Source organism: Dysidea avara, chromosome 2 (genome assembly GCF_963678975.1).
Source record: "Dysidea avara chromosome 2, odDysAvar1.4, whole genome shotgun sequence".
NCBI lineage: Eukaryota > Metazoa > Porifera > Demospongiae > Dictyoceratida > Dysideidae > Dysidea > Dysidea avara.
Genome location: NC_089273.1, coordinates 4,340,448 through 4,367,556, shown reverse-complemented (window position 1 = coordinate 4,367,556; position 27,109 = coordinate 4,340,448). Strand labels below are relative to the sequence as shown.

The 27,109-nt window shown below is 37.0% G+C and overlaps 1 protein-coding gene across 8 annotated transcripts; it reads left to right on the top strand.

Moving 5' to 3' along the window:
- Positions 1-1,914: 1,914 nt before the first annotated feature.
- Positions 1,915-23,529, top strand: LOC136246483 (uncharacterized). 8 transcript variants are annotated; one of them, XM_066037964.1, is made up of 7 exons: positions 1,915-2,006; positions 2,062-2,600; positions 4,366-4,416; positions 4,894-4,970; positions 7,857-7,916; positions 7,992-8,057; positions 8,115-8,250. In XM_066037964.1, the coding sequence occupies exons 2-6, from the start codon at positions 2,495-2,497 to the stop codon at positions 8,055-8,057; spliced, it is 360 nt and encodes a 119-aa protein (XP_065894036.1). In that variant the 5' UTR covers positions 1,915-2,006; positions 2,062-2,494; the 3' UTR covers positions 8,115-8,250. The 8 variants fall into 8 exon arrangements, 5 of the variants coding, with proteins under 5 accessions (XP_065894036.1, XP_065894035.1, XP_065894037.1 ...); XR_010696475.1 differs by having other exon boundaries at positions 1,916-2,600; positions 4,839-4,970; XM_066037963.1 differs by having other exon boundaries at positions 1,916-2,600.
- The last annotated feature ends 3,580 nt before the right edge of the window (positions 23,530-27,109 follow it).

Sequence of the window (27,109 nt, the reverse complement as noted above, 5' to 3'; positions counted from 1 at the left end):
GATCAAATTGTAGCAGTGAAAAATAACTTTTAGTATTGCATGTTTACATACACCATTACTGTGAAACTTAGCAACCAAAGATTACACATAATTAGCTTTGACATGCTAGGTTAGGATGTAAAGAACACAGAATTGCAATATGTTGTCAATCAGTTAATCAAAAGCGTAGAATTTCAACTATGACATGTTTGGCACAATTGTATGCATACAATATTGGGTAAGATAGCTGTGCTGAAATCACATGCAAAGAAGAGCACAGTGGTCATGGTAATTTTATTGCTGTGAAGCAGAACTTTATAGATGACTGTTCTAGCAGTATTATTCTTTCAAATTCCCACATTCAATAAATCAGTCCTGCAAATATAATTTTGACCATGCAGCACTGATTAGTTTTCAGAAGAGCTTAGTTCTTTTCCTTGCTGTTTTCATTTTTGTTTTGGTATGCTTGTTGTATCATAAGTAAACAATTGATGAAATGTACTCTACTAGCTTCTCCTATTATAAGCAAGTACATGGTTAAATTTCTGAAGGGGTAAGCACTGCTAGATCTGGGCCCCTATGTCAGAAATAGTACACTTCAGAGCAAGCTAATCTAAAGATTCCATCTGTCAAAGTACGTACATGCTTGAGGAGAGTGCATATGTACTGCACACCACAGTACTGCGCAACACAGCCTAGGGATACTTGTGGTGGTGGTCTGGTGGATTATTGCATGCTTTAAGTGATTGTGGTTCAAGTGAATGTATAACGCAGAGTGGAGATGTGCATTACAGGACTGCCCGACTGCTCTAATAGAGTAATTGTGAATAAAACACAAAAAATAGACATGTGTTAATAAATATTTAAATTTAATGACATTATTTATAACTTAATGACATCCTTTATAATTTAGTGTCACTTGAAATACTCTAGGTTACTCTAAAGTTTCAAATTACTATTTAAAATGCCAAAATTACAAAAAGGCTTATTTCCAAGCCTTGGATGGCTTCCCAGCATGCATGCCGCCTGAGGTGGATCCTATCAAAAATTTTAATCTAATGTGGTAAGGAACTCATAGAAAAAAATTGGTGCTTTTGTCAGTTGTGTCCACATTGTTTTGCTACGCCACCTAACTAAAATGTACCAATGTAACTGTAGATGTTAGGTGACTGTTCTATTAAAGTATTGGCTGACTGCTCTATTAGAGTATCTCGATCTTGCATGTATAACATGTACGCATACTAGTAATTATAAGGCCACCTCGAAGGCCACAGTGGAACGGGAAGCTATAGGTCGGCACAGTGGGGCACTTTCTGCCTAGCCTTACGCCTTCTCAAAGATCTATGATCGAGTCTATGATAAAGCCAGTGGGGGACCACTTATGGCAGAGGGGGACCAACTGTGGCGGCGTAAGTTATTATTATTTTATTATTATTATTAAAGCTTTACAGTGGCCTGCACTGAAGGTCTGACAGCAACATGTGCTGCAGCCTTTGGATTAACCTAACACACTGGAACTGGAGACTTAAAGATTACGTGACCTAGCTAACAATAAAGTGAAACAGAAAAGGGTCAAAGAAAGGAAAAAAATCCCTCCTACCCCAGGATTCAAACTGCAGGCCACCCAATGTCCGGGGGGGACAAGTTGCAGTGCTGCAAGTAGTCCGAGGGGACCAAGTATGGTTGCTGCAACTGGTCCGGGGGGACCGATTTTGGGGGGACCGGTTGTAGCAAGACAGGTGTCACCTTTTTTTACAGGCTTGGCTGTTTTTGATTAGATAATAAGAATGTTTGAGAAAACTACGAGGCCTAGAGACATGAACTAAGCGGGGATAAATTCACCTGTGAATGAAGGCACAACCTTATAATAAGTATGCCTGCTCGAGCTGATGACTTCACCGTACGTGTAATTCTATATAACGCCCAGCACCACACCCTTGCTTACTTAATACAGATTGCGAGAAGGAGAAGATTAGTAAACGTCCGCAGAGTGATTGCAACAGAGTCAGAGGCCACCTTACATCAGTGTAAACAACAATTATGTTTAAATGTTTGTAACTGCAGTGTGTATTTTGTATGCAGGATATGCACCGCGCTCCAGGCGTCATGCAGTGAACAACTTGACAGAACAACCAGCTGATGCACTCGTAAATAGCCAGCTAGAACAACAAGGTAATGAGTAATGTAATACTTGTACTGGTAGTTGTATTATACATCTTCATCCTTCATCTGGCTTGCTAGCGTATGGAATTATTTTCCATCCAGCTTAACTATACGTAGCTACTCAGTACTGTACTGTCATAGTACTCTGAATCTGTAATAAACAAGAAGATGCAGTGCTGCATATACAACAATGTGTAACCATCTCCTGTATGTTGTATATGGCTGTATACATATGCCAATGCCACACCACTGATATGCTGGCACATCACCAGTGGCCTCTAATTACAACAGAGTATTTTTGTGCCATATTAGGTTGATTGAGATCATTTGCTACAGTAATTGTGCCTTCACCATGTCCCTTGCTCTACATAGCCTCACTTCACCGCTGAGTCATCTTCAGAGACACATCACACCTACAATATATGCTTTCAATACAGCTAACTTAACTTGGTTTTTGTGTAAGTTGTGTTTTAGTATTGTGTATGTAACTATGCATATGTATAATTTCCACCGGTACACACACACACACACACACACTGCTATAAGTGCTGGCTATGGCACTGTTTATACTTGCCCAATGGGTATGTTGCAACGTTGGTGTATGTACTTGGTTGTATATGACCCAGTCCTAGATTAATTATAATAATAATATTTAATATTATTCTTCATTTTGAATTAGTGCTTACAAATAGGACTAAATGGCTGTAATTACATAGTACAATTATTAGTTCTAAAGTGTTGCTGGAATTACTGTTTGCACAATTATTGTTGTTTGACACTCCTTGAAGAAGTATTTATAGAAATTGAAAACCAAGTATTACCCACATCGAAAGTTTTTATTGAAACTGAATTATCTCTATGAAAACTTAGGTAATAACCATAGTGTGAACTTTATACTTGTAGCTATACATAATATAATCTTTGATATGCTAATGATATGTGATGTGCAACTGATGTTACATTTATTGTTAGGTGCTTGTAGTATAATGTTGCAATCTTAATAATGCTGCACATGACTTGTCTGCACAAACTGAGTAGATATATTAGCAGTACAGCATTACGCCTACACAAGTGCACTTACAGACATATTTAAAGGATCTGGCACATAACTGATGAGCCTGTGCATGTGTGTATGTGCACAGTTTTATATAACGGTGTGACTACTGATCGGAGGTAAATGTTAACAATGATATAAACTATAGTTTTTGTTAAACACAATAATGTCATTCTAAACAATGGTTTATATGCAAATACTGTATGTGATGGGCATAACTTAAAGGTCAAAGTCACTAATTCTCAAGTTTAGTGGGAATGATAATAATTACTAGAAAGCTATCATTACTGATGACCAAACTTCCATGTGCTTATTCATGGTTAACTGATTGCATACTTTTGGTCATGACATTCACGTACCAGCAATATAGCAAGAGAACCATATATGGTATTACGTTCTTGATAACTTTGTCTAATAGCACAAAATTGCAACACTTACTTCTCACTGCGTTGTGACATGTTGCCAGCTACTCAGTCAAGATAGATCACAAACAGCATAAACTAAATTATTAATCAGGGATGTCAGCACACCATGATAACTTCATGGTATCATGGTGACTAAGTCACTGCTATTGACTTGACCTGTACCACAAAATGACTATTAGAACTGAAGAGATACTGTAGAAAACAAATAAAAATAAACGAAGTATAATGCATGACAAGGGCTTCCTGTTCAGCATAATAGCTGCTACTTAGATTAAAGGAAGATTTTGGTGAGTTTGAGAGTTTGAGAGATAAACTGGATTGGAACCAGGAAACAATTCATAACTAGTTTGTAGCATTGAACTGGTATGAACCAGTACCTGTAAACTAGCTGCAATGGATAGTTAATAATTACTCTACATTAATTTAGAAAAAAAAGTACTTTCCATTTACTAAATAAACAACAAAGTTATTCTTGAACACTAGTGTTCTGTTAATTCAACACTCCACTTCTTGCCATGTTGTTCACACAAGTATACTACTGTAGCTGCTTATGTAAGACTGACACACTTTTAAATACCCTGCAGTGATGTTTGGTGGTATTGACTAGTTCTTCATCGACAAGCTTAATGTATATATTAATAACTAATATCTTTAATGTGACCATAAAGACTATCTTTATAATTTATACTGCAACATCTTTTAAACTGATGCAAAGATTTAATCCTATATATCACACCATATTAGTAATGATGATCATCAACAACAACCAGATCAACCACATCACTTTCAGTTCAGGTACTGAATAGTTTGGTTAATTCTGGTTTTAATGACATTGGTTTCAATTTTGATATGTGGCTTTCAATATTTACACTGCATAGTTGTTTATCATGTGTAAGTCACAGACTACACTTAGTTTCATGTGTGCTGTAAATCATCTTTAAATAGCACATTGTTGTATAAGAAATATGATTTACCATATGTCACCTCTTCGCCATTATGATGCATTGTCACTTTATAAAGTTCCATTTACAGTGTATCCAAGCTCCACTAGATGTTTCCAAAGTATGTCATAATTATTTTTGTGTGTTGAACATCCTTTTGCTTTTTTATGATTCATCAATTCCATGATCATCTGTGTAACTATGTGACAACAGTTTGACATTAAAACATATCCCATTATATTTTTACATAATGTACCATGTGTAGTCTCTCACTAGGTTGCTGGCTGATTTTGTGTACATGTCTTGGCCTGTATGTCTACTTTGTTAATAGCATCAAACATGTGCTGTTATAATTTTGAGTTTCGGAAAGCAACATGGCTACTATTGTTTGTGTTTGAGGATGAACAGGTCAGTTACCACATCCACAAAAAAAAAATTGTTAAGTGTTTATTACATAATCATGTAGTATGCTGTTTGCCTATTACAGCTAGCTGTTGCATCTTTATCACTGCACCAAATTATGTTTCCATGATGTTACCGAAACTGAAATATTAAGAATTTCACACAATCTTTTATAAAAAATACTAAAATGTAAATTAATTATGACATTTCACCACACGATTCCATTACATTTCCTTTAAAACCAGGAATTTTGTACATTCCTGAAATTGAATTTCAAAGGAATGTCACAATTTTGTTTGCAAGTGACACCAGTTCTGTGCTGTTTAATTATGTAGCTCTGCAGCTTTATAATAGTTTATGTCAGTCATGTTTTGTAAAGTACATACATACAATAATAGCATGGGAACTTGCTATGCATGTCATACCAAGAGTCCCTTAAGAATGTCTCAGTGTGTACTTTATGAGTCAAGTGAGTATGATGATATGTAGACTATGTACACCTTGTAGCTATGTATAGACTATGTACACCCTGTAGCTACAGGTGTATTTTTAAAATATGTATACCCTGTAGCTATTTAAAGCTATGTACACCCTGTAACTTTTTATTAACCATTCATATGCACAGTTTGTGCAGCCTTTTGTCATCAAAGTAAATTAATATGAATTATTACCATAGCTACATAAATTATGTTCATTACTGTGGTTAACTAAGTTTTTACAGAGGCAAATTCAATTTCAATTCTACAGTTTCAATGTGGTTAGCATTTGGGTTTTAATTCCTAGAATTCATTCAAGGAATGCTTCACTTAACCTGCATTGTGTACATTTAAATCATTAATTGCATTTGATCCCAAAGTTTCAATCCCCCTGAACTAATATAATGTTGGGAAGAAGTTATACTCCAATGGGGCAGTAGCACTGATATTCTTGCTTTTAAAGATCAACAGTGAATGCATTTTCACATCTGACTGTAGTGAAGTTGTATATGTTTACATGTATCAGAACAGATTTAAATCCACTATTCCATAGCTATTTCTATGTGCAAAGCTCATAGTGGTCAGGTGGTAGTGATAATAATTCACATGCTGGCTGATGAACCTGTATAACAGTGGTATAATTATGCATGTGTATTAGTGCCTTAAGGGGAAAAGTTGTGAAATCAAAGGTGGTTACAAGAAATAGCAGGAAGGATGTGATGGTAATCATTTTTAATGATGACTGTGATCCAGCGTTGAAACCGGGTCGGGTCATCCGGGTCACATTTTCTCCGGGTCATCCGGGTCTGACCCGGTTTACAATTTATCCGGGTCTGACCCGGTTTACAATTTATGCGGGTCTGACCCGGTTTACAATTTATGCGGGTCTGACCCGGATTGGATCACGTGAGAAACGAAATTGTTCGTTTGACGACGTGGAAATTTATAAACGCTATCGCGTAGCTCTTTCGTGAGCCACGCCCACTTATCGCATTCCAACAGCATTTACCTGAAACATTCAAACTTTACGCTGACCTTCCTGGTTATCTAGCTAGTTCCAGCCCCCCTAGTACCATCCCAACCAATCTTTCCTCCACCCTCAGCAGGCCTGACTTGGTATTGGTTTCTAATGATTCCATTTGTTTGTTCGAATTGACAGTACCAACTAATACCCAGCAACATCTTCTTGCTGCTAGAGCTAGAAAGGAAGATCGATATAGCTCCTTGCAATATGACCTCCAGCTTTCTGGGTTAACTGTCAATCTTGTTCCAATTGAAATTGGTTGTTTAGGCCACTTTTTGCCAGAAACAATTGCTCAAATGGCTACTGCTTGTGAAGTGCCAAAGAAAACCATAAGATCCTTGTTTGAGCAGGCAGCTCGCATTGCTGTGTCCTGTTCTTACAGAATTTTTAATTCTAGAGCCTCCCCGGGCTGGGATCTTTTAGACCACCTTAGGTAAACTTTAAGTATTACATATATGTAGATATAGTTTTTTTTTTGTTTTTTTTTTGTGTATTGTAATTTAATTTACCTTTAGTTAATGTAAGTCTTGCCAGGGCTCCTGTACTGATCCATCAGCACATGGTACCCCTGTGTCTAGGCCCCTGTATGCTTGTAATGTATATTTTGTCTTAATCATTAAGACGTTTATTCTCTCTCTCAGCCACGCTCATTTGTTAGTAAGTGTAGTATGTAGCACGAAATTGAGGGTATCTATGGTGAGGGGTAGCTATTGTCAGTAGGTGAAGACCTTTTTTTTTTTTTTTTGGTCTTCAACCTACAGCTAGGCTGAAGTTGCAATATTTACTCAACACGAATCGAACGCTGAAAATGTAGACTCGTTCGCTCGCTCGAGACTAGCCGAAACACGTCTCGGCTTTAATTAATCCGGGTCACATCCGGGTCAGTGGGTCATCCGGGTCAGCAGTAGTGACCCGGTTTCAACGTTGGTGTGATCAGCAGCTGTTTTGGGTACAGACATACATATTTTGAAATTGCAAGCTCCAAAGCTAGTCTAGCTATACGGTTAGCTTTATTTTGGCATTTCTTTTTACTTGCAGGCACATGACAAAGACATATGTGACCCTATTTTGGAAAACCATACATTTTGGCACATTGGTCAAATTTCTGTTTTATTTCTAAGTGAAGCACTGAGTGGTTATCTACCTTGCGTGAACATTTTGTGATGATATAATGAAACATTCCAAAGATATGGCTAATTTACTGTCTAATACATAACAAACTAACTTTTCAATATAATTTTAGTGGTGTAGCCAGGAAAACATTTTTTTCTGAGGCACAGTTTATACATTGAAATAATTGAGAGGGTCAGCTTCTGACTCAACTGATTCATACACACTTTCAAGATTGGGTGGTACAGCATTTATTTATTTATTTATTTTAATACTTTACAGATCAAATTAACAGAAACATTGGAGAAATCAAGAGTGAAAAAAAAATTACAAGATCTGAGGGTCAGTTGCCGTAAAAACTTACTAACATTATACTTACTTACTTACAACTATAATTAAAATTAACTACATTTGCAGGTTGACTCTCTGTTTGGATGGAAGAAATTGTTTCAGAAGACTCTGAGCATTTTCTACATGTCATAAGTAATGTTCCAGCTTAGTTAATACTACAGTATATGCATACCATGCTTGAATTATTAGACTAGTGTAATTGCACTCAACACAAAACTGAATTAGACTACTCTGGAGATATTTTGAGTGATCAAGCCATTGTGGACTGCAATGGAGGTCATAGTCATGCACACTACTTTTTCAGCATTGATCTAATGTGTTGTTTTAAATCAGAGATTATCTCTTTGATGTGATGTTCAACTGCATGTGCTAATCATGTCAAGCTAGTGAGTCTAGGGGCATGCTCCCTTAAGGAAATGTATGCTTTGAAATGGCATGTGGAGGCTATTTTTTTTATTGTAACTGATAGTACATCTGCTTCATCTTTTCTTCTTCCTGTGGTAAAGAAAAAAAAGATAGTTTAAAAAAGTCCCAAAGCCGGCCATATGCTGGCTTTGGGGTATACAAATACAAAAAGAAGTGAAATCTAATCAAAAACAGCTAAGCTGTAAAAAAAGGTGCGGCCCCAAAAAGGCCATGGTGAAAAAAGATGTGAAATCCAAGGTGGCGGCCAAGAAATGGCTGTGATGGTAGGTTAATGGTAAAAATTTTAATGACGACAATTCAGGTGAATTTGGTGCCGCTTGGTCTTGGCACAAAATTCATCTGAATTGTCGTTATTAAAATTTTTACCATTAACCTACCATCACAGCCATTTCTTGGCCGCCACCTTGGATTTCACATCTTTTTTCACCATGGCCTTTTTGGGGCCGCACCTTTTTTTACAGCTTAGCTGTTTTTGATTAGATTTCACTTCTTTTTGTATTTGTATACCCCAAAGCCAGCATATGGCTGGCTTTGGGACTTTTTTAAACTATCTTTTTTTTCTTTACCACAGGAAGAAGAAAAGATGAAGCAGATGTACTTTAAATATTTTATCAGTAAATGTATACAAATTATATTTATTACAGAACTTTCCATGGTAGTTTCTTTATAACTGAACACTCTACAAAGTGACTTCTTCTAGCAGATATTTCTACAGGGTGATTTGTTTGTAGCTGAACTCTCTTCATGATGGTTTCTTCGCAGCTGAACTCTCTACAAGGTAACTTCTTCTAGCTGATGTCTCTACAGGGTCACTTGTTTGTAGTTGCACTCTCTACATTATGGTTTCTTTGTAGCTGAACTCTCTACAAAGTAACTTCTTCTAGTTGATGTCTCTACTGGGTCAGCTGAACTATCTACATGGTGGTTTCTTTGCAACTGAACTCTCTACAAGGTGGCTTCTTCTAGCTGATATTTCTACAGGATTTGTTTGTACTGTAGCTGAACTCTCTACATGATGGTTTCTTTGCAGCTGAACTCTCTACAAGGTAACTTCTTCTAGCTGATGTCTCAACAGTGTCACTTGTTTATAGTTGAACTCTCTACATGATGGTTTCTTTGTAGCTGAACTCTCTACAAAGTAACTTCTTCTAGCTGATGTCTCTACAGGGTCACTAGTTTGTAGCTAAACTCTCTACATGGTGGTTTCTTTGTAACTGAACTCTCTACAAGGTGACTTCTTCTAGCTGATCTTTTTGCAAGGTGATTTGTTTATAGCTGAACTCTCTACATGATGGTTTCTTTGCAGCTGAACTCTCTACAAGGTAACTTCTTTAGCTGACCTCTGTACAAGGTGAATTGTTTGTAGCTGGGCTCTCTGCAAGGTAACTTCTTTAGCTGATCTCTGTACAGGGTGATTTGTTTGTAGCTGAACTCTCTACAGGTGATTTGTTTGCAGCTGAACTCTCTACATGATGGTTTCTTTGTAGCTGAACTCTCCACAAGGTAATTTCTTCTATCTGATCTCTCTACAGGGTGAATTGTTTGTAGCTGAACTCTCTACTAGGTAACTTCTTCTAGCTGATCTCTCTATACAGGGTGATTTGTTTGTAGCTGAATTCTCTACAGGTGATTTGTTTGTAGCTGAAATCTCTACATGGTGGTTTCTTTGCAACTGAACTCTCTACAAGGTGACTTCTTCTAGCTGATCTTTCTACAGGGTGATTTGTTTGTAACTGAACTCTCTACAAAAAACTTCTTCAAACTTATCTCTGTACAGGGTGAATTGTTTGTAGCTGAACTCTCTACATGATGGTTTCTTTGTAGCTGAATTCTCTAAAAGGTAACTTCTTCTAGCTGATCTTTCTACAGGGTGATTTGTTTGTAGCTGAACTCTCTACATGATGGTTTCTTTGTAGCTGAATTCTCTAAAAGGTAATTTCTTCTAGCTGATCTTTCTACAGGGTGATTTGTTTGTAGCTGAATTCTCCACAAGGTAATTTGGTTGCAGCTGAACTCTCTACATGGTGATTTCTTGTAGTTGAGCTCTCTACAAGGTGACTTCTTCTAGCTAACTCTCTACAGAGTGATCTTTTCGTAGCTGAAACTCTCCAAAGGGTGATTTGTTTGCAGCTGAACTCTCTACATGATGGATTCTTTGTAGCTGAACTCTCTACAAGGTGACTTCTTCTTGCTGAACTCTCTACAGAGTGAATTGTTTGTAGCTCATCTCTCTACATGATAGTTTCTTTGTAACTGAACTCTCTACAAGGTAACTTCTTCTAGCTGATGTCTCTACAGGGTCACTTGTTGTAATTGAACTCTCTACATGATGGTTTATTTGTAGCAGAACTCTCTACAAAGTACCTTCTTCTAGCTGATGTCTCTACAGGGTCACTAGTTTGTAGCTGAACTCTCTATATGGTGGTTTCTTTGTAACTGAACTCTCTACAAGGTGACTTCTTCTAGCTGATTTTTCTACAAGGTGATTTGTTTATAGTTGAACTCTCTACATGATGGTTTCTTTGCAGCTGAATACTCTACAAGGTAACTTCTTTAGCTGATCTCTGTACAGGGTGAATTGTTTGTAGCTGAGCTCTCTACAAGGTAACTTCTTTAGCTGATCTCTGTACAGAATGATTTGTTTGTAGCTGAACTCTCTACAGGTGATTTGTTTGCAGTTGAACTCTCTACATGATGGTTTCTTTGTAGCTGAACTCTCCACAAGGTAGCTTCTTCTAGCTGATCTCCCTATACAGAGTGATTTGTTTGTAGCTGAACTCTCTACAGGTGATTTGTTTATAGCTGAACTCTCTACATGGTGGTTTCTTTGTAACTGAACCCTCTACAAGGTGACTTCTTCTAGCTGATCTTTCTACAGGGTGATCATGATTTGTTTGTAGCTGAACTCTCTACAAAGAACTTCTTCAAACTTATCTCTGTACAGGGTGAATTGTTTGTAGCTGAACTCTCTACAAGGTAACTTCTTCTCGCTGATCTTTATACAGAGTAACTTGTTTGTAGCTGAACTCTCTACATGATGGTTTCTTTGTAGCTGAATTCTCTAAAAGGTAACTTCTTCTAGCTGATCTTTCTACAGGGCGATTTGTTTGTGGCTGAATTCTCCACAAGGAAATTTGGTTGCAGCTGAACTCTCTACATGGTGATTTCTTGTAGCTGAGCTCTCTACAAGGTGACTTCTTCTAGCTGAACTCTATACAGAGTCATAGCTGAAACTCTCTACAGGGTGATTTGTTTACAGATGAACTCTCTACATGATGGATTCTTTGTAGCTTAACTCTCTATACAAGGTGACTTCTTCTTGCTGAACTCTCTACAGGGTGAATTGTTTGTAGCCGATCTCTCTACATGACAGTTTCTTTGTAGCTGAATTCTCTAAAAGGTAACTTCTTCTAGCTAATCTTTCTACAGGGGGATTTGTTTGTGGCTGAATTCTCCACAAGGAAATTTGGTTGCAGCTGAACTCTCTACATGGTGATTTCTTGTAGCTGAGCTCTCTACAAGGTGACTTCTTCTAGCTGAACTCTCTACAGAGTCGTAGCTGAAACTCTCTACAGGGTGATTTGTTTGCAGATGAACTCTCTACATGATGGATTCTTTGTAGCTTAACTCTCTATACAAGGTGACTTCTTCTTGCTGAACTCTCTACAGGGTGAATTGTTTGTAGCCGATCTCTCTACATGACAGTTTCTTTGTAGCTGAATTCTCTAAAAGGTAACTTCTTCTAGCTAATCTTTCTACAGGGGGATTTGTTTGTGGCTGAATTCTCCACAAGGAAATTTGGTTGCAGCTGAACTCTCTACATGGTGATTTCTTGTAGCTGAGCTCTCTACAAGGTGACTTCTTCTAGCTGAACTCTCTACAGAGTCGTAGCTGAAACTCTCTACAGGGTGATTTGTTTGCAGCTGAACTCTCTACATGATGGATTCTTTGTAGCTGAACTCTCTATACAAGGTGACTTCTTCTTGCTGAACTCTCTACAGGGTGAATTGTTTGTAGATGATCTCTCTACAGAGTGATTTGTTTGCAACTGACCTCTCTACATGATGGTTTCTTTGTAGCTGAACTCTCTACAAGGTAACTTCTTCTAGCTGATCTTTCTACAGAGCAATTTGTGTGTAGCTGATTTCTCTACAGGATGATTTGTTTGCAGCTGAACTCTCTACATGGTGGTTTCTTTGTAGCTGAACTCTCTACAAGGTGACTTCTTCTAGCTGAACTCTCTACAGGGTGATCTTTTTGTAGATGATCTCTCTACAGAGTGATTTGTTTGCAGCTGACCTCTCTACATGATGGTTTCTTAGTAGCTGAACGCTCTACAAGGTAACTTCTTCTAGCTGATCTCTCTACAGGGTGAACTGTTTGCAGCCGAACTCTCTGCAGGGTAATTTAAACACTCTACAGGGTGATTTCTTTGCAGCTGAACTCTCTACATGATGGTTTATTTGTAACTGAACACTCTACAAAGTAACTTCTTCTAGCTGATCTTTCTACAGGGCGGTTTGTTTGTAGCTGAATTCTCTACAGGGTGATTTATTTGCAGCTGAACTCTCTATAGGGTGAATTCTTCTAGCTGAACTCTCTACAGGGTGATCTTTTCGTAGCTGAACTCTCTCCAGGGTGATTTTTTTCAGCTGAACTCTCTACATGATGGTTTCTTTGTAGCTTAACTCTCTACAAGGTGACTTCTTCTAGCTGATCTCTCTACAGGGTGATTTGTTTCTAGGTGAACTCTCTACAGGGTGACTTGCCTGTAGCTGAATTGTATATCAGATTAACTGGTTGTAGCTGAATTGCCTACAGAACAACTTGCAATGTAATATAATTCTTTAATGGAGGAAGTTATAAACGTAGCCGAATGCTCTATTAGGGTGACTGTTCTATTAGAGTATCTCGATCTCGCATTTGCAACACGTAGTTGGCTTTCGAACAGTGGTTTGTAATCCGATTCTTCTGTACTACTGCAAGGACTTTCTATGATGATTATTCCAGCTACACACCGATTTTCAGCTCATTGCTTTAGGCGGTTTGCCTGGTACGCGTGAAAATTAATAGTTTTTTATTCATAAAAATCGATTGCGTAATTGTGACACAGGTTGGGTTTTGTATCATATCTCCATGGTCTTTATCTGGATTCTTTTCAAACCACAAAAGGGCACTCCTACGATGGTTACTCCATCTACATAGCAATTTTCAACTCATTCCTTCAAGGGGTTTACCCTGTGGGCGTGACAGACCTTCGACCACATTTTACACGAGTAATCGATCATAACTCCGTGAATGTCCATCGGATTCCTACCAAAGTTGGTACTGAGATCCGCCTTATAATGCGCCCTTCACGTGTGCCAAATTTCAGTCCGATTGGAGCACGCATTCGTGTTTTATGGTGGATTTTGCGAAGTGTGCGAAATGAAGAAGAAGAAAAAAACGAAGAAATTAAAACGAAATTTTGTTCGCTCGTATCTCCGAAATGGCTGGACCGATTTTCTTCAAATTTGTATGTAGACTCCCATAACTGGCCGGCACGTCTGTAGCAAATTTGGTTCCAATCGGATAAGGGATCACAAAGCTACACATGTGTGAAAATTGCGTTTTCTTTCTTCCTGTTAATATACTCACGGTGTGGCGCGCCGGCTTCTTGGGCCGCACGACACACGTATCGTGTGTCTTGATCACGGGCTCTTAGTGCTTTACTTCAATTATATCACATGTATCATGGTCTAAAGAGAAAAAATATTTGGTTTTATAATCGAACAAATCACCCAATTTGTAAGTTAATTGTTATCCCACGCAATGTAAAACTGCTACATAGTCTGATATAATTGAGTATATCACCTAGATAAAAGACGCTATGGGTGTAAAACTTCACAGCAAGAAGGCTTAAGCTTCATCAGACTGTGCAAAAAATTGATTTTAAAGAATCTCTGAAATTTTCAATTGAGTTTTCCCACAAATTTTGCTTGTGCCTAAATGTATGGTTTTCCAAAATATGGTCACATTTTAATTGCATATCAATAACTATGTATGTATGCATAATTAATTATTTATAATTTTGTTCCTTATGTAATAGTATTGTAACATTATATAGAGTAAATTGTTATCTGAAAAGGGTGATACAGAACACTCTGCCAACTATTTAAAATTAAACTTTGATGAAACAAAAGTTGTTTCTAAAACAACTACTTTAAAGCCCAATTTTGCACCTTTGCATATATGGTAATTATTTACCACCAAAAATCTACCAAAACAACCAAGATAATAATGGTGGGGTGAACTGATTATGAAATCAAAGGTGGAAGCCAAGAACTATGGCTGCATCACAGGGCCGGAGGAGGGAAAATTGAGTTGGTCACTATAATGTTGAAATTGCTACTATATACATGCCAATGTGAGAGGAGCTGTTGCACAGTGTGCAAAGCACACTCTGCGAAGTGCGAAGCATGAGCATTCTAGGGGGTCTGGGGGCATGCCCCCACAGGAAATTTTTGAAAATTAGACACTCAAATATGCAATTTTAGTGATATTTCACTGCTAGCTAGCTATATAAATATGCTCAAGCCTATCTGTTGTTCTGCAGACTTTCTGTACTATCTATAATTGTAGACCTGACATACAGGGGACACAGCATGAATATGGTTCATTTAATTACAGCTAGCTAGCAATTAGAAGTTCAAGGGGGGTCTGGGGGTGCATCCCCCAGGAGCTGCAGAATTTTTACAATTTAAAGGCTTGAAAATGCCTTAGAATTTAAAAATTGATGCTAAATTTTAAAGTAAACTAGCTAGCAACTTGCAACTTTCCCCCCAAATTTCACAGGGAACCCATGCAGCATGGCCCCCTTTAGCTAGGATACAAGTACTATACAGTGAATTCACACAGCTACAATAAAGAGCTACACAGCTACAAAAATACGGTATACTACTATACTGGTTTGTATAAAGTGAACGGATCATCACGTAAATATACTGGTGGACAGTCACGAGACCAATCAGTATTCGAAAATGGCGCTATGTGGGTGAGACTGAGTTTGCAGGGGCGTAGCCAGGGGGGGTTCAAAGGGTTCGGACGAACCCCCTTTTCAGAGTTAAGAGATACTCTAATAGAGCAGTCAATTACTCTAATAAAGCAGTCACAATGTTCATGAGGCAGTGTAGCTTACCTATGAAGCTATAAATAGGATTTTATTTTACATAACAGACGTGATATAGTTGGTAAGGATAACTAGCTATTATTGTCGTGACCTTTTTTTTTTTTTTTTTTGGTCTTCAACTGGTTTTCAGAAAGGTGCCCCCCCTCTTTCCAAACTAGAACCCCCCTTTTGGAAATCCTGCCTACGCCCCTGGTTTGCTCAGTATCTCGACAGGACGAGTGGGTAGTTGAAGAGGAGTGATTTCTACTCAACATCTCATCCAGATGGCCACCATGTAATGTATGGTACCGGTGTACAGCTTCTTGCCGCGGAATGAGTCATCTGGTTTGTCACTGCCAGCCCTTCCACGCCCAGTAAAAGAAGCCAAGAGAGACAAGCCAAGGAATGCTAATGATTATTTTATGAAGATTGAATTGTGATATAAGTGTGCTGGTTTAGAATCAAAGAAGGCACCTGCCTTACACGTGATAAATGCCAACTGTCAGCACACGTGATACTGTACGTAGAACCCATAATCATTTCTGTACAAAACGATACGAATGCTATGCTGTACTGTAAGGTAATAGGAGGTACTATACGTGTAGTTCTGTGATTTAGTTTGGCTGAGAAACTATAGCCGGTAACTACTCGTGTCATGCATTTTCAATAACATCTGTAAAATGTACGTAGCCACATGTAGATGTGATCGTCCAAAGATTGCATGAGAGTAATATAGCTCGAGCTGGTCAACTAGTTGATTCAACTCCAGATTATTGGTCCAGCTCAGGCCTGACCAACCGGACCGTCTCCTCCGGCCTTGCATCATCGTCTTTATTGAAACAGCCTTACAGTACGTACCTCTATGGTGCCTTGGTAGGTTTAACCAAACTCAAAAGTGCCTTCGAAATGCTTCCAATATATTGCTACAAAAGTTTATACATAATTATACACACTCAATGGAATCTTCTACTGACTTACTGTCTAACTAATGCCTCCAGACAAGCACAACTCAACAACTACTATAAGGTTGCAGCTTGATTATTCACTGTTCAGTGTCATTTTAGTCTAACAGGTATCTTTTGGCATATCCCAGTATGGACAATGCATGCTTCATGTGTCCTCTTTTGTGTTCCATTTATGTTTGCTGACAGCACAAGTTGTTAATTCACAGTAGTGCAATGTGATGGCTTCCCTACACTTGTAATGGGAATCATTGAACTTTAATATTTCAGTATTGTGACTGGATTGATTATAGATGTCCTTCTAGTGTTCTTTGTTTGTAATGCTGCATAAAATTATAATGGGCTGAACATAGATGAAAATGAAGCGTAATGGCCACTTTTTTGCTATTTCAGTACTTTATAGATGGGGCACACATTCATTTGAAAATAAACTGCCTGTCACCATTCTTCCTAGTGCAGTATGTGTAGATCCATACAAGGGGTCAGCAACAGGCCTGAAATCCCTCACTGCTTGAAGGTTCTAAGTTTACTAATTTGTTAAGCTGCTTTACTGTAGTTGTACCCAGTTATACTGATAGTAAAATGTCAGTAACTTTAAGTATATGGAACATAATTGTTTTATATACTAAGTTTTAAACTCTCAGTAAAACATCAGTGAATGCAGGTTTACTGAAAAACTACTAAAATACCAAACAATTAACTGTTCCATATACTGGGGATATGCCACTCTAGTAAACTAAGAACTTTCAAGCAGTGCCTGAGGCTGTTTTTACTGAAATCATCTTTATTCATAATTTTATTCACCTGAAAAGTTTTGTAAAACAGCACTGAAATTTAGAAAATTTTACAACATCTTGGAGTTTGGAGGTGACTTTTCCCTGTTGCAGAACCTTGAAAAAGGTAAACATACAAGTGCTAAGTTTGATTAGGGATCAAAGAAATAAATGTAGCTATATAGTTAGTAAAACAAGGGAGGATCAGCCTACACCTGCAGATTACATGTATACAGGTGGACATTTAATCCCTACATGGTTCCTTGTACTTGTTGATAGTAACTTTTACTGCTTCATCATTAAAACATATGATTGGGATAAATATCATTGCAACCATTTCATGGCCTCCACTTTTGATTTCATAATATTTTCACCATGAAATTTTTGAGGGACTCACTGTTTCTTTATTACAGCTGTGGTTTTTGGTATAGATATCACTTCCCTTTTTTGTGCAATTCCAGCTAATGACAAGGCTTGGGATTTACTTTACTGGCTACTGGTAAGAGGAAACAGGGGCTGCTTCAGGGATTTGGTGAAAAGTTTCCAAATCTCTTACATGCATAAATAAATCATGAACAGTAGCAAATTATGTATTCCGAGATTGAATCTGGTAACTATTGTCAACAGAAAGCTGACATTTTACATGTATGTTGGGAATTAATTGGTATAGGCTTGTTTCTGCTGGTATGGTATCATTAAAGTGCTCAAAATTATATGAATGTTGAAGTACACAATGACATGGATACCATTCTGGGGATCTGGGGGTAAGTACCCAGGAAATAATTACCAGGCCTGAAACACTCTGAGATATAATTTTAGGCTATTTTTGCTGTACTGGTACAATAACTTGAAAATAGAGGATGTTACTGTTCTATTAAGATATTTGACTGCTCTATTAGAGTATTTCGATCTGAGTCTTTGATACTTTTGCAAATCAATTTTAATTTCCTAAATATGTTTGACAAGTTTCTGCTGGAAGCCTCAGGATCACCATGGATCCATCCCTGGAAAAGGTGCATATTTTTGTGGTGTTTCATTTATCACATGAATTCTCTACAAGTTAATCTTCTAATCAGCTTTAAATCATTATTTGGTACCATAAGTTACACACAAACAGGTGCATAACTTTCAAAATAGTATTAAACAATTCTAGCATGACAAAAAGATTGATTTTAGGATTGCAAAGGACATCTATAAGAATGTTCTATTAGAGTATACTGGCTGCTGTATCTGAGTATCTCAAACTTTACGACGGTTGATTTTATCCTTTTGGTAGGTCCTATAAGAAATATTAACACCCACAATTACATAAGTTAAAATTGACTAAAATTATAAGTATTAACTAATGTACTCTTCCATTTCATAATCTACACTCTGTCAGTATGTCACCCAACAGGTCATATCTTTGTTATGGAATAGAACATTGACATTCTGTGCCTTGTGTTACAAAGCCAATTAAATGCTTGGTATAGGCTGAATATTACCATAGTTTAACAGCGTAAAAAGTTATCAGTCACAAACGTTTGAGAAAGTAGGCCAACTATGTGACAGCATGCCCTATTTTTGCAGGCCCAGCCATATAATAATGACAAACCATGTGAGTGAATACTGAAGATGTGATGAAATAGCTGAAGTGCACTCATGGACAAATGTGGCCATGGATTTAGCTTAGGCATGAGGTTATTATCCTCCAAACATTGAGCATTATCTTATTGAGCAGTGCTCAAAAGATCACCTATTATGCTTTTGAGAATTTCCCATTATTCTCAAACTTATGCCACCATAATTGGCTAATAATGCCAGTTCATTGCTGTATCAGACCATTTTCATTTATGTTTAAGCTTCAAATTGTCTTGAAATCTTTAGCTGGTTGCTGTATTAGAGTATTTCATTTCAATGTGACTTCTTTATAACTGTATTGCAGGACTATACTTATATTTCAAAGTTATCATTAAGAATTTATTACAGTAGAATCTCATCCTACTTATCTGGATTCTCAGTTAACCAAACTATGAATATGGAAATAACAGCTCTATTAGAGTAGTGACTGTTCTGTTAGGGTAGTTGATAGTACTGATATTAAAAATGATTATGATTAACTGCCGGCTCAGAATTATTAAATGTATGAACTGTAACAATATTTGTGACTGGTTCTGCAAAAAGGAATCTTATAACCTTTCCAAATTTCCAAGTTTGACAAGTGATACCCCATCATGTGTTTAACCTATTGTCTCAAAATCATGTGCTATGTTCAGAGTGTAATGTGACCAAATTTCAGGCTGTTACCATACTGGCATCTTCACAACTCAAGTTATGGATTGGCAAGTGCATTCAACAGGAAAAGCTATAAGATCCCTTTTTTGCAGATCTGGTCACATTTATTGTTGTTGTTATCAAACAGTGACCTTCTATGGATGGCATGGGCGGCTCCAGGAATTTTGATATTTGGTAGATTTTTGTGATGGAAGGACACTGCTTGAAGGTTCTTAGTTTACTAATTTGCTAAGCTGCTTTACTGTAGTTGTACCCATAGTAAAGTGTCAGTAGCTTTAAGTATATGGAACATAATTGTTTTACTAAGTTTTAAACTCTCAGTAAAACATCACTTCAGTGCATGCAGGTTTACTGAAAAACTACTAAAATACCAAACAATTAACTGTTCCATATACTGGGGATGTACCACTCTAGTAAACAAAGAAGTTTCAAGCAGTGGGACCTACTATAATTATAGCTTATTATGTACAGAAAGAGATGTCAATATAATCACACTTACATTTATTTATTACCATATAATAGCATGGAAAACATGTCAATCTAGAGTGTGTAGGGTACATTTCCAGGGAAAAAAATTGTAAGTTAGATCATCTGAGATTAAATTCTAGAGCAATTTCAGCAGTTCATCAAAAACTATGTTACTTATTTTGTAATTTATTAAAATGTATACATACTGACTGTTGCATTAGTTTACTGCTCAATTTGGTTGACTACTCTATTAGAGTGTGCTTGATCAACCTCAGTAACCACCCTGGAACTACCCTTGGTACTAATGCTTACAGTATGTTGAACTAAATAGCATAATGGCCAAAACTTTGTTAATTCAAGTTTTCTATTTATCTATACAAATCCAATATATGTGACCGGGCCTGTGAAAATAGGGCATTTGGGAACACAAAATTTGACTGTTTTTTAAATGTTTCGTGAATCATAACTTTTAAATTGATTATGCTATGGCCATACAATTTTCATCACTTATTAAACATATAATTGGCTTTATAATGCAAGCTGCAGAATGCAGATATTCCATTCCACTACTGAGATATGATTCACAATGTGAAGGGATGTAGTTTGTGCCCACATGCCCTGTTTTCACAGGCCCTGTCACATATTTAATATTATCCCAGTTCAGTCACCAATATTTGGTGAGGCAGTTGCCTCACCTGTAGCTACATAAGTTCTGACCCATTTTATACCATGTCAACATTGAAGCTTCTATGTACTTCCTAACAGTGGCGATTCTAGACCTGACCTACAGGGGGGGCCAAGTAGGGAACAGCATAACTATTGTTGTTTGGCTATAGTATAAAGTAGAATTTTCAGGAGGGTCTGGGGGTGCAACCCCCAGACGCTGTAGGATTTTTGCAATTTAAAGGCTTGAAAACAGCCTAAAATTTGTTCTAAAAACATGAAAAATGCTAAAAATAACAATGCCAATCTATACAGCAACTTTTCCCCAAGATTTTTTTAAAGTTATTTTTTAACAGGGGGGGCCATGGCCCCCCCTGGCCCCCCCTTAGAATCACCTATGCTTCCTAACAAATAATTACAAGCTCTAGGTTGGTAACCACTAAACCTAGGCTAACTGAAGAATAAAAGTTTCTTCAGGTTCCACTGTTGCCTCTATCATGTAATTTTTTAAGTGATAAGTTCATAAGGTTACCTTATGAAGTCAAAATGCAGACACGATTTGAGAAGAATCACCTTTCTAAGTGTGACTGATTGGCCCTACCATGGGTGAAGTTCTGTAGTGCTGCTATTGTGTATGCTGCATGCACACACAATTCAGTAATCATCATAACATGCATGGAAAAATTATCAAACATTTTACCACCCTGATATCCTTACTGCAAACATGAAGTTTTTTCTCTTTTTTGTTAGCTATGACAAGGTTAAACCTATTGAGGAAATAATGCAAATGAATAATAAAATTAATGGGTTTGAAAGTGAAATTACACAGTACTAATTGCTACAGTTATAGTTAGAATGGTTAGATAGGCAATTTCAATGAATTAAAAGTTTTTTTAAAAAGTCTGACAATATTCATATGGCAATATTTTAGATGACACTGTAAACATCAGTATAGTATTACATGACAGAAGCAAGGTTGATAGCTCGTAATTACAAGCACTGACACCCCAAAGTATCTACAAACCAATTATCAGGTTTACTATGGTTGCGCAATTTTATTAAAAGAAACTTAAGATCAAGGTATTAGTATGGTTTCTTCTTTCTTACAGTATCATTTATCAGTTCTATTATGTATGCATATAATGTACTTAAACTTGAAAGACTACTTGTGGTTAACCTCTGGAACCTTTGGATCTGTGCACCTATGGAACCCTCGAACCTCTGGAACCCTGGAACCTGTGAAACCCTACTACATAATACAATGTATAGTGACATTTTGTTGGCAGTTTAGCAACAGTGGTATGTCAGCAATGGATCCATTAAATCTTACTCCTTTATAATATTGAACAGGTGATTTCCTGTCTGGTATAATAATGTTGGTTGGTCACACAACCACTTAGTTTATTTGATCCAATTTCTCGTAATAGCAAAATATGAAATATGCTCTTTGGATTTAAATTATATACATGAAGTGTACCCGTTTATATGAATGTGCATTTATTGATACATTGATTTTGTATCCAAATGGTATATATGACCGGGCCTGCAAAAATAGGGCATGTGGGCACATAAAAATTGCCTACTTTTTCAAACTTTGATGTATCATAACGTTGTATTCCATGACTCCATGAGCATGAAAGTTTCAGCACTTATTAAACATTTAGTTGGCTTTACAATGCAAGTTACAGAATGAAAATATTCTACCCCAGGACTGAGATATCACATGTTATGTGATGGGATGTAGTATGTGCCCACATGCCCTATTTTTGCAGGCCCAGTCACAATTATATTGCACAATACTAAGCAAACATATTGTTACATTATGTTTAAGCATTTGATAAAATGATATAACAAATGAATCAATTATGTGACATCACACTCAAGTTTTAGTTTTTCACTCAAATTCCTCGAGTTTTAGTATTGCTGATGAAAAAGGGTAAACTGTATCATTACTGTAGCTACCAATAACCAGAAAACAGGTGATCCAGAATGGGAATTGATGCCGTCTGCTCTAGTATCTATGGTGATTAGGATACTATGCCAGACTCGAGCTAGCTGTGATCGAGCGTGATCGTGCCAGTGAGTTCACTCCACCCGAGACTCCCTCAGTCTTCTCTCCAGTGCACAGGAATGGGGATTATTCCATCAGTAAGTCAGTTTTCGGCAAACATTCACGCATCTTCATAATTTGTGATATGAATTTCCGTTTATTTGAAATCCATCCGGACTTCGAAATATGCACTCTTCGAAATTAAAATCTTTCGAAATTCAGATTTTGCTTCTTGTACGAAAATTTCTGTTTCGAAAATAACCCGCTATACGGTATCATATACAGTGTGATAAGATAGTACAAGGTTTTGCCTTCTATGACATCAAGGGGTTGTAACCAAGGTATACATAACAAAGGAAACCACTTGAGCTAGTTGATGAATGTAAATGCATTATCAGTGTAATTGCTGAGGTCATGTGTCGCTAAGAAAACTATGATGTGCAGACACTTAAATCGAGCTATATACAAATCATTGCTTAAATGGAACATCAGAAGTCTCCAAATATCAGAATGCAGTTAGTATTGTCGTGTGTAAGGTTCAGAACTGCATATTTGTTGCACAAAGCAATAGCAAATGGGTAGACATGAAACTTGGTAGAAATTTTGTTTACACATGTGTGTGCATGATTGGTTGTCATATCTTCACAAAAATTGCCTTTTGGTTAGTGATAAAATTCATCATTTTTTAAAATGCTATATTTAGCTACTGACACTTCACATGGAGATGTGATGATGTATTGATAGTGACACACTTCAAAGGATGCACTGGTGACATCAGCAGACATCAGCAGACTTAAAAAAATTTGATGTGCTTAGTCTATTATTAACTTTTATTATGGGAAAGAAGGTGAAAAGCTTAGTAATAGCTTATCAATTCAAAAAAAACTTTTTAAATATGACCGGATCTGTTAAAAGGGATCTTATAGCCTTTCCAAGTTTGATGAGTCATAAATGATCATGTGTTCGACCTATTGTCTTAAGATTACATCCAGGAATAGTCCTAATTTAGGGGTATTAGGTGACCAAATTTCAGGCTGGTACCATGCATGCTCACTAGTCAAATTATGGATTGCCAAGTACATGCAACTGAAAAGGCTATAAGGACAGATCCGGTCACAAATTATGATGTGATATACAATAATCTTCAGTCCATCTCATAGTAGGGGAAAACAATATAATACAGACCATATATATGTGAAAAATAAACAAAACTTATAAAAGTGTAGTTAATACTGTACTTCTGCATGTGTATAGCTAGGTATAAGGTGTAAAGGTTGTTGGGTGCATGTATTATAGGCTAGCACTAGGCAAAGCCAAGGAATGCTTCTATCAGATGATGACAGTTTTAGATAATGAATCACAAGCTGGACTTGCATGTTGATAACGTATTATATGTTGACAGTACATAAGTTATGTACGTACTTATCCTACTCACCAAAAAAGCATTTTACATTCATCCATTATGGCAAGATTTCCTGAAAGCTAAATTAGCTAATTAATGTCTGATGATGTCACATAATTGACCCATTAGAGCCGTAGACCATTACATAGCCAGATGGAGATGTTATAATGCAAAGACTTTTTCAATGCATTACATTACAAAATTTCATACCATCACAGTATTCAACAATTCTTTAGCAACTGCAAACCACAATGGCAGTGATGATCCATGTCAAGTGGTGCCCACTTGCTTGATGGTTCATGCAATACGGGACTCCAGTATAAACTCATTGCAAATTTATTCAACAATAAGCTAAGCAGTGACGCCATTTATTAAGCACCTCAGTAAATATACATACATTATCCTCAGCCACTGAGGTGTGGGAGTGTATTTTCCCATCAGATACAATAAATAAAAGACAGTACTGTACATGAATAGCCTCAAGGCTACACAGTAAAAATATTATTGTGAATTTCACACTACTTTCTAACACAGTTCTCAGCAACAGTCGCAACATTTACTACTTAATATGTATAGTGACCATAGCTATGTAAAAATGTGACTGGGCCTGCGAAAACAGGGCATGTGGGCACAAACTACACCCCATCACTCTACAGGTCATATCTCAGTATTGGAATAGTATATTTGCATTCTGTAACTTGCATCATGATGCCAATTAAATGCTTACTAAGAGCTGAAAATTGCAATGCCATAGCATAATGGTACAAAACGTTATGAGTGATGAAAGTGTGAAAAAATAGGCAAAAATCATGTGCCCACATGCCCTATTATTGCAGGCTCGGTCACAAATAGTGAGTATTGTGGCAGACATTAGCTATATAGTAGTGACCTTCACTAGTTTGTAGTTTGTTTTTACTGTGTATACGCAGCTAATTGAAAGTTCATATACATTTCTGACCATGACCATGACGTCAAATAGGCATACACTTCAAACAATCATCCATGAAGTTCTCCATTATGATGAACAGGTGGTATCCTATCTGTTATAATAATGTAATTGCAACCATTTAGTTTATTTGATTATTATAATCAAATTACGAGAAAATGATTAAATTTCAGTGGCAGATTTAGTGGGAAATTTTGTGAATTTTTTTTTTTTTTGGGGGGGGGGGGGGGACATACCCCCAGACCCCATGCATACATGATGGTGAGTATGTCCACCTTCTAAAAGAGAACCTCCTTAAATTCCTACTGTAGATCTGCCACTGGATTTTATGAACTAACTATGTAGCTAGCTATGCAGTATGCACACAAAGTACTGCATAATACACATTATGCACACAACATCAGGACACCACACCAGAGATATAGCTAGCAGATTAGAATAAAACTTGAAGCTTTAGTACCAACAGATTGGCTACATGAATCCCTACCTCTTAACAACGGTTTAAAAGAGAGAAAAACAACTTCTTGTAGACTGCAATCACAATTACTTTTTTAGCAATTATAGCTAGCTTAGCAAGTTGCAGTCATGCAAGTAATTGGACATGTGATCTACATGATACGACACTTTTATGATGAATTACTGTGATGTATGGAGTTCTGTTGTTAGTACCTTAAGGTGAAATATTGATCGCAACCTTGCAGCTAACCACCTATCTATCACCACATCACACTGGGCCCATGCACCATTTCCTAAGACATACTTTAAACACACTGAAGGCTTTAGCATCTCAGAATCTGTAGCAGTGGATAGTAAAATCATACTGTAGTGTCTGTGTCTTAGCTATGTACGAGTACTCAGGAATCACCAAATGTACTTTAATATAGCTGCAGTATAATATAATTATCACTTTGGATTATATTAATAATTAAACCATTATAGTTAATGGATCAGACTTCACACATCATTGCTAAAGCAACATTCCATTAAGGTTTGATGTACCAATACCACATGTAAACAGGATATTGGTGATGGTTAATTTGTGTGTCCGATCACCTGTAATAAATTCAACAGTAGCCAATAGTAGCTAAAATGATGATCAGAGCAGTTGGCGTAGTCTTGTTTCTGTACCTACCAAGGAGCAGTTTACAACTGAATACTGGAAAGAATGAAGGAGAAGATAATGGTAAACACTGTTTGTATGTATTGCAAGTACAGGCAATGTTATAGCTTGAATCACATAACCAAAAGTGGTATGCTCTGTGTGTATGCATTCATTAGAGTGAAAACTGATATATTATTTAATAGTTAAAACACACTTGATACACACACACATAGCTACACACTACACACACACGCATGCCACACACACATAATTAAGTGACCCATGCATGTGTGTGATGTTATAAAGTTCCTTTTGATTCCTTTTGTAAGTTGGTGTTGTACATAAACTTTTATTAAATTTTATATGTATAATACACCACCAGGTGGCTCAGTTTACTACACTGAATTTTTGAATAAATAAGATAATGAAAGTAAAAAGAACTGACACTGAGCCTATGATGGATGCTCTAGGGATAGACATCAAGAAATTGGTACACACGGTAGACATACCTCGTAAAGCTGAAGTGTCCTCTATTAATGACCAGAATAAAGGAGTTCACCTCACCACAACTATAGTGAAAGAGTGACTGTGCTAATTATTGTAGCTCAGTTCAGTACTTATACAATAACAGATACTTCGACTTTCATGGGTGATCCAATGGTGGCAATTGCACCCGGTAAAAGTCAGTGCGCTAGTAAATTATACAGTGCTACTCCCAAATCTGTGTATCCTTTCAAAGGATATTATCACAACATCAACTTGCTAAGTATTATCAACCTGACATCATGATAATAGTATTATGATTCATTTAACACAAGGAGCCAGACACTTGACAATGGTAAATGGAGACTAATTGTAGCTGAACATGTAATTGAAGCATTTGCTCTACAAATGTCCATCAAATCTAGTCCATACTTCATCACACGTGATACCCCAGCACTATAGGTTAGCAGATGAGATGACTGTATTGT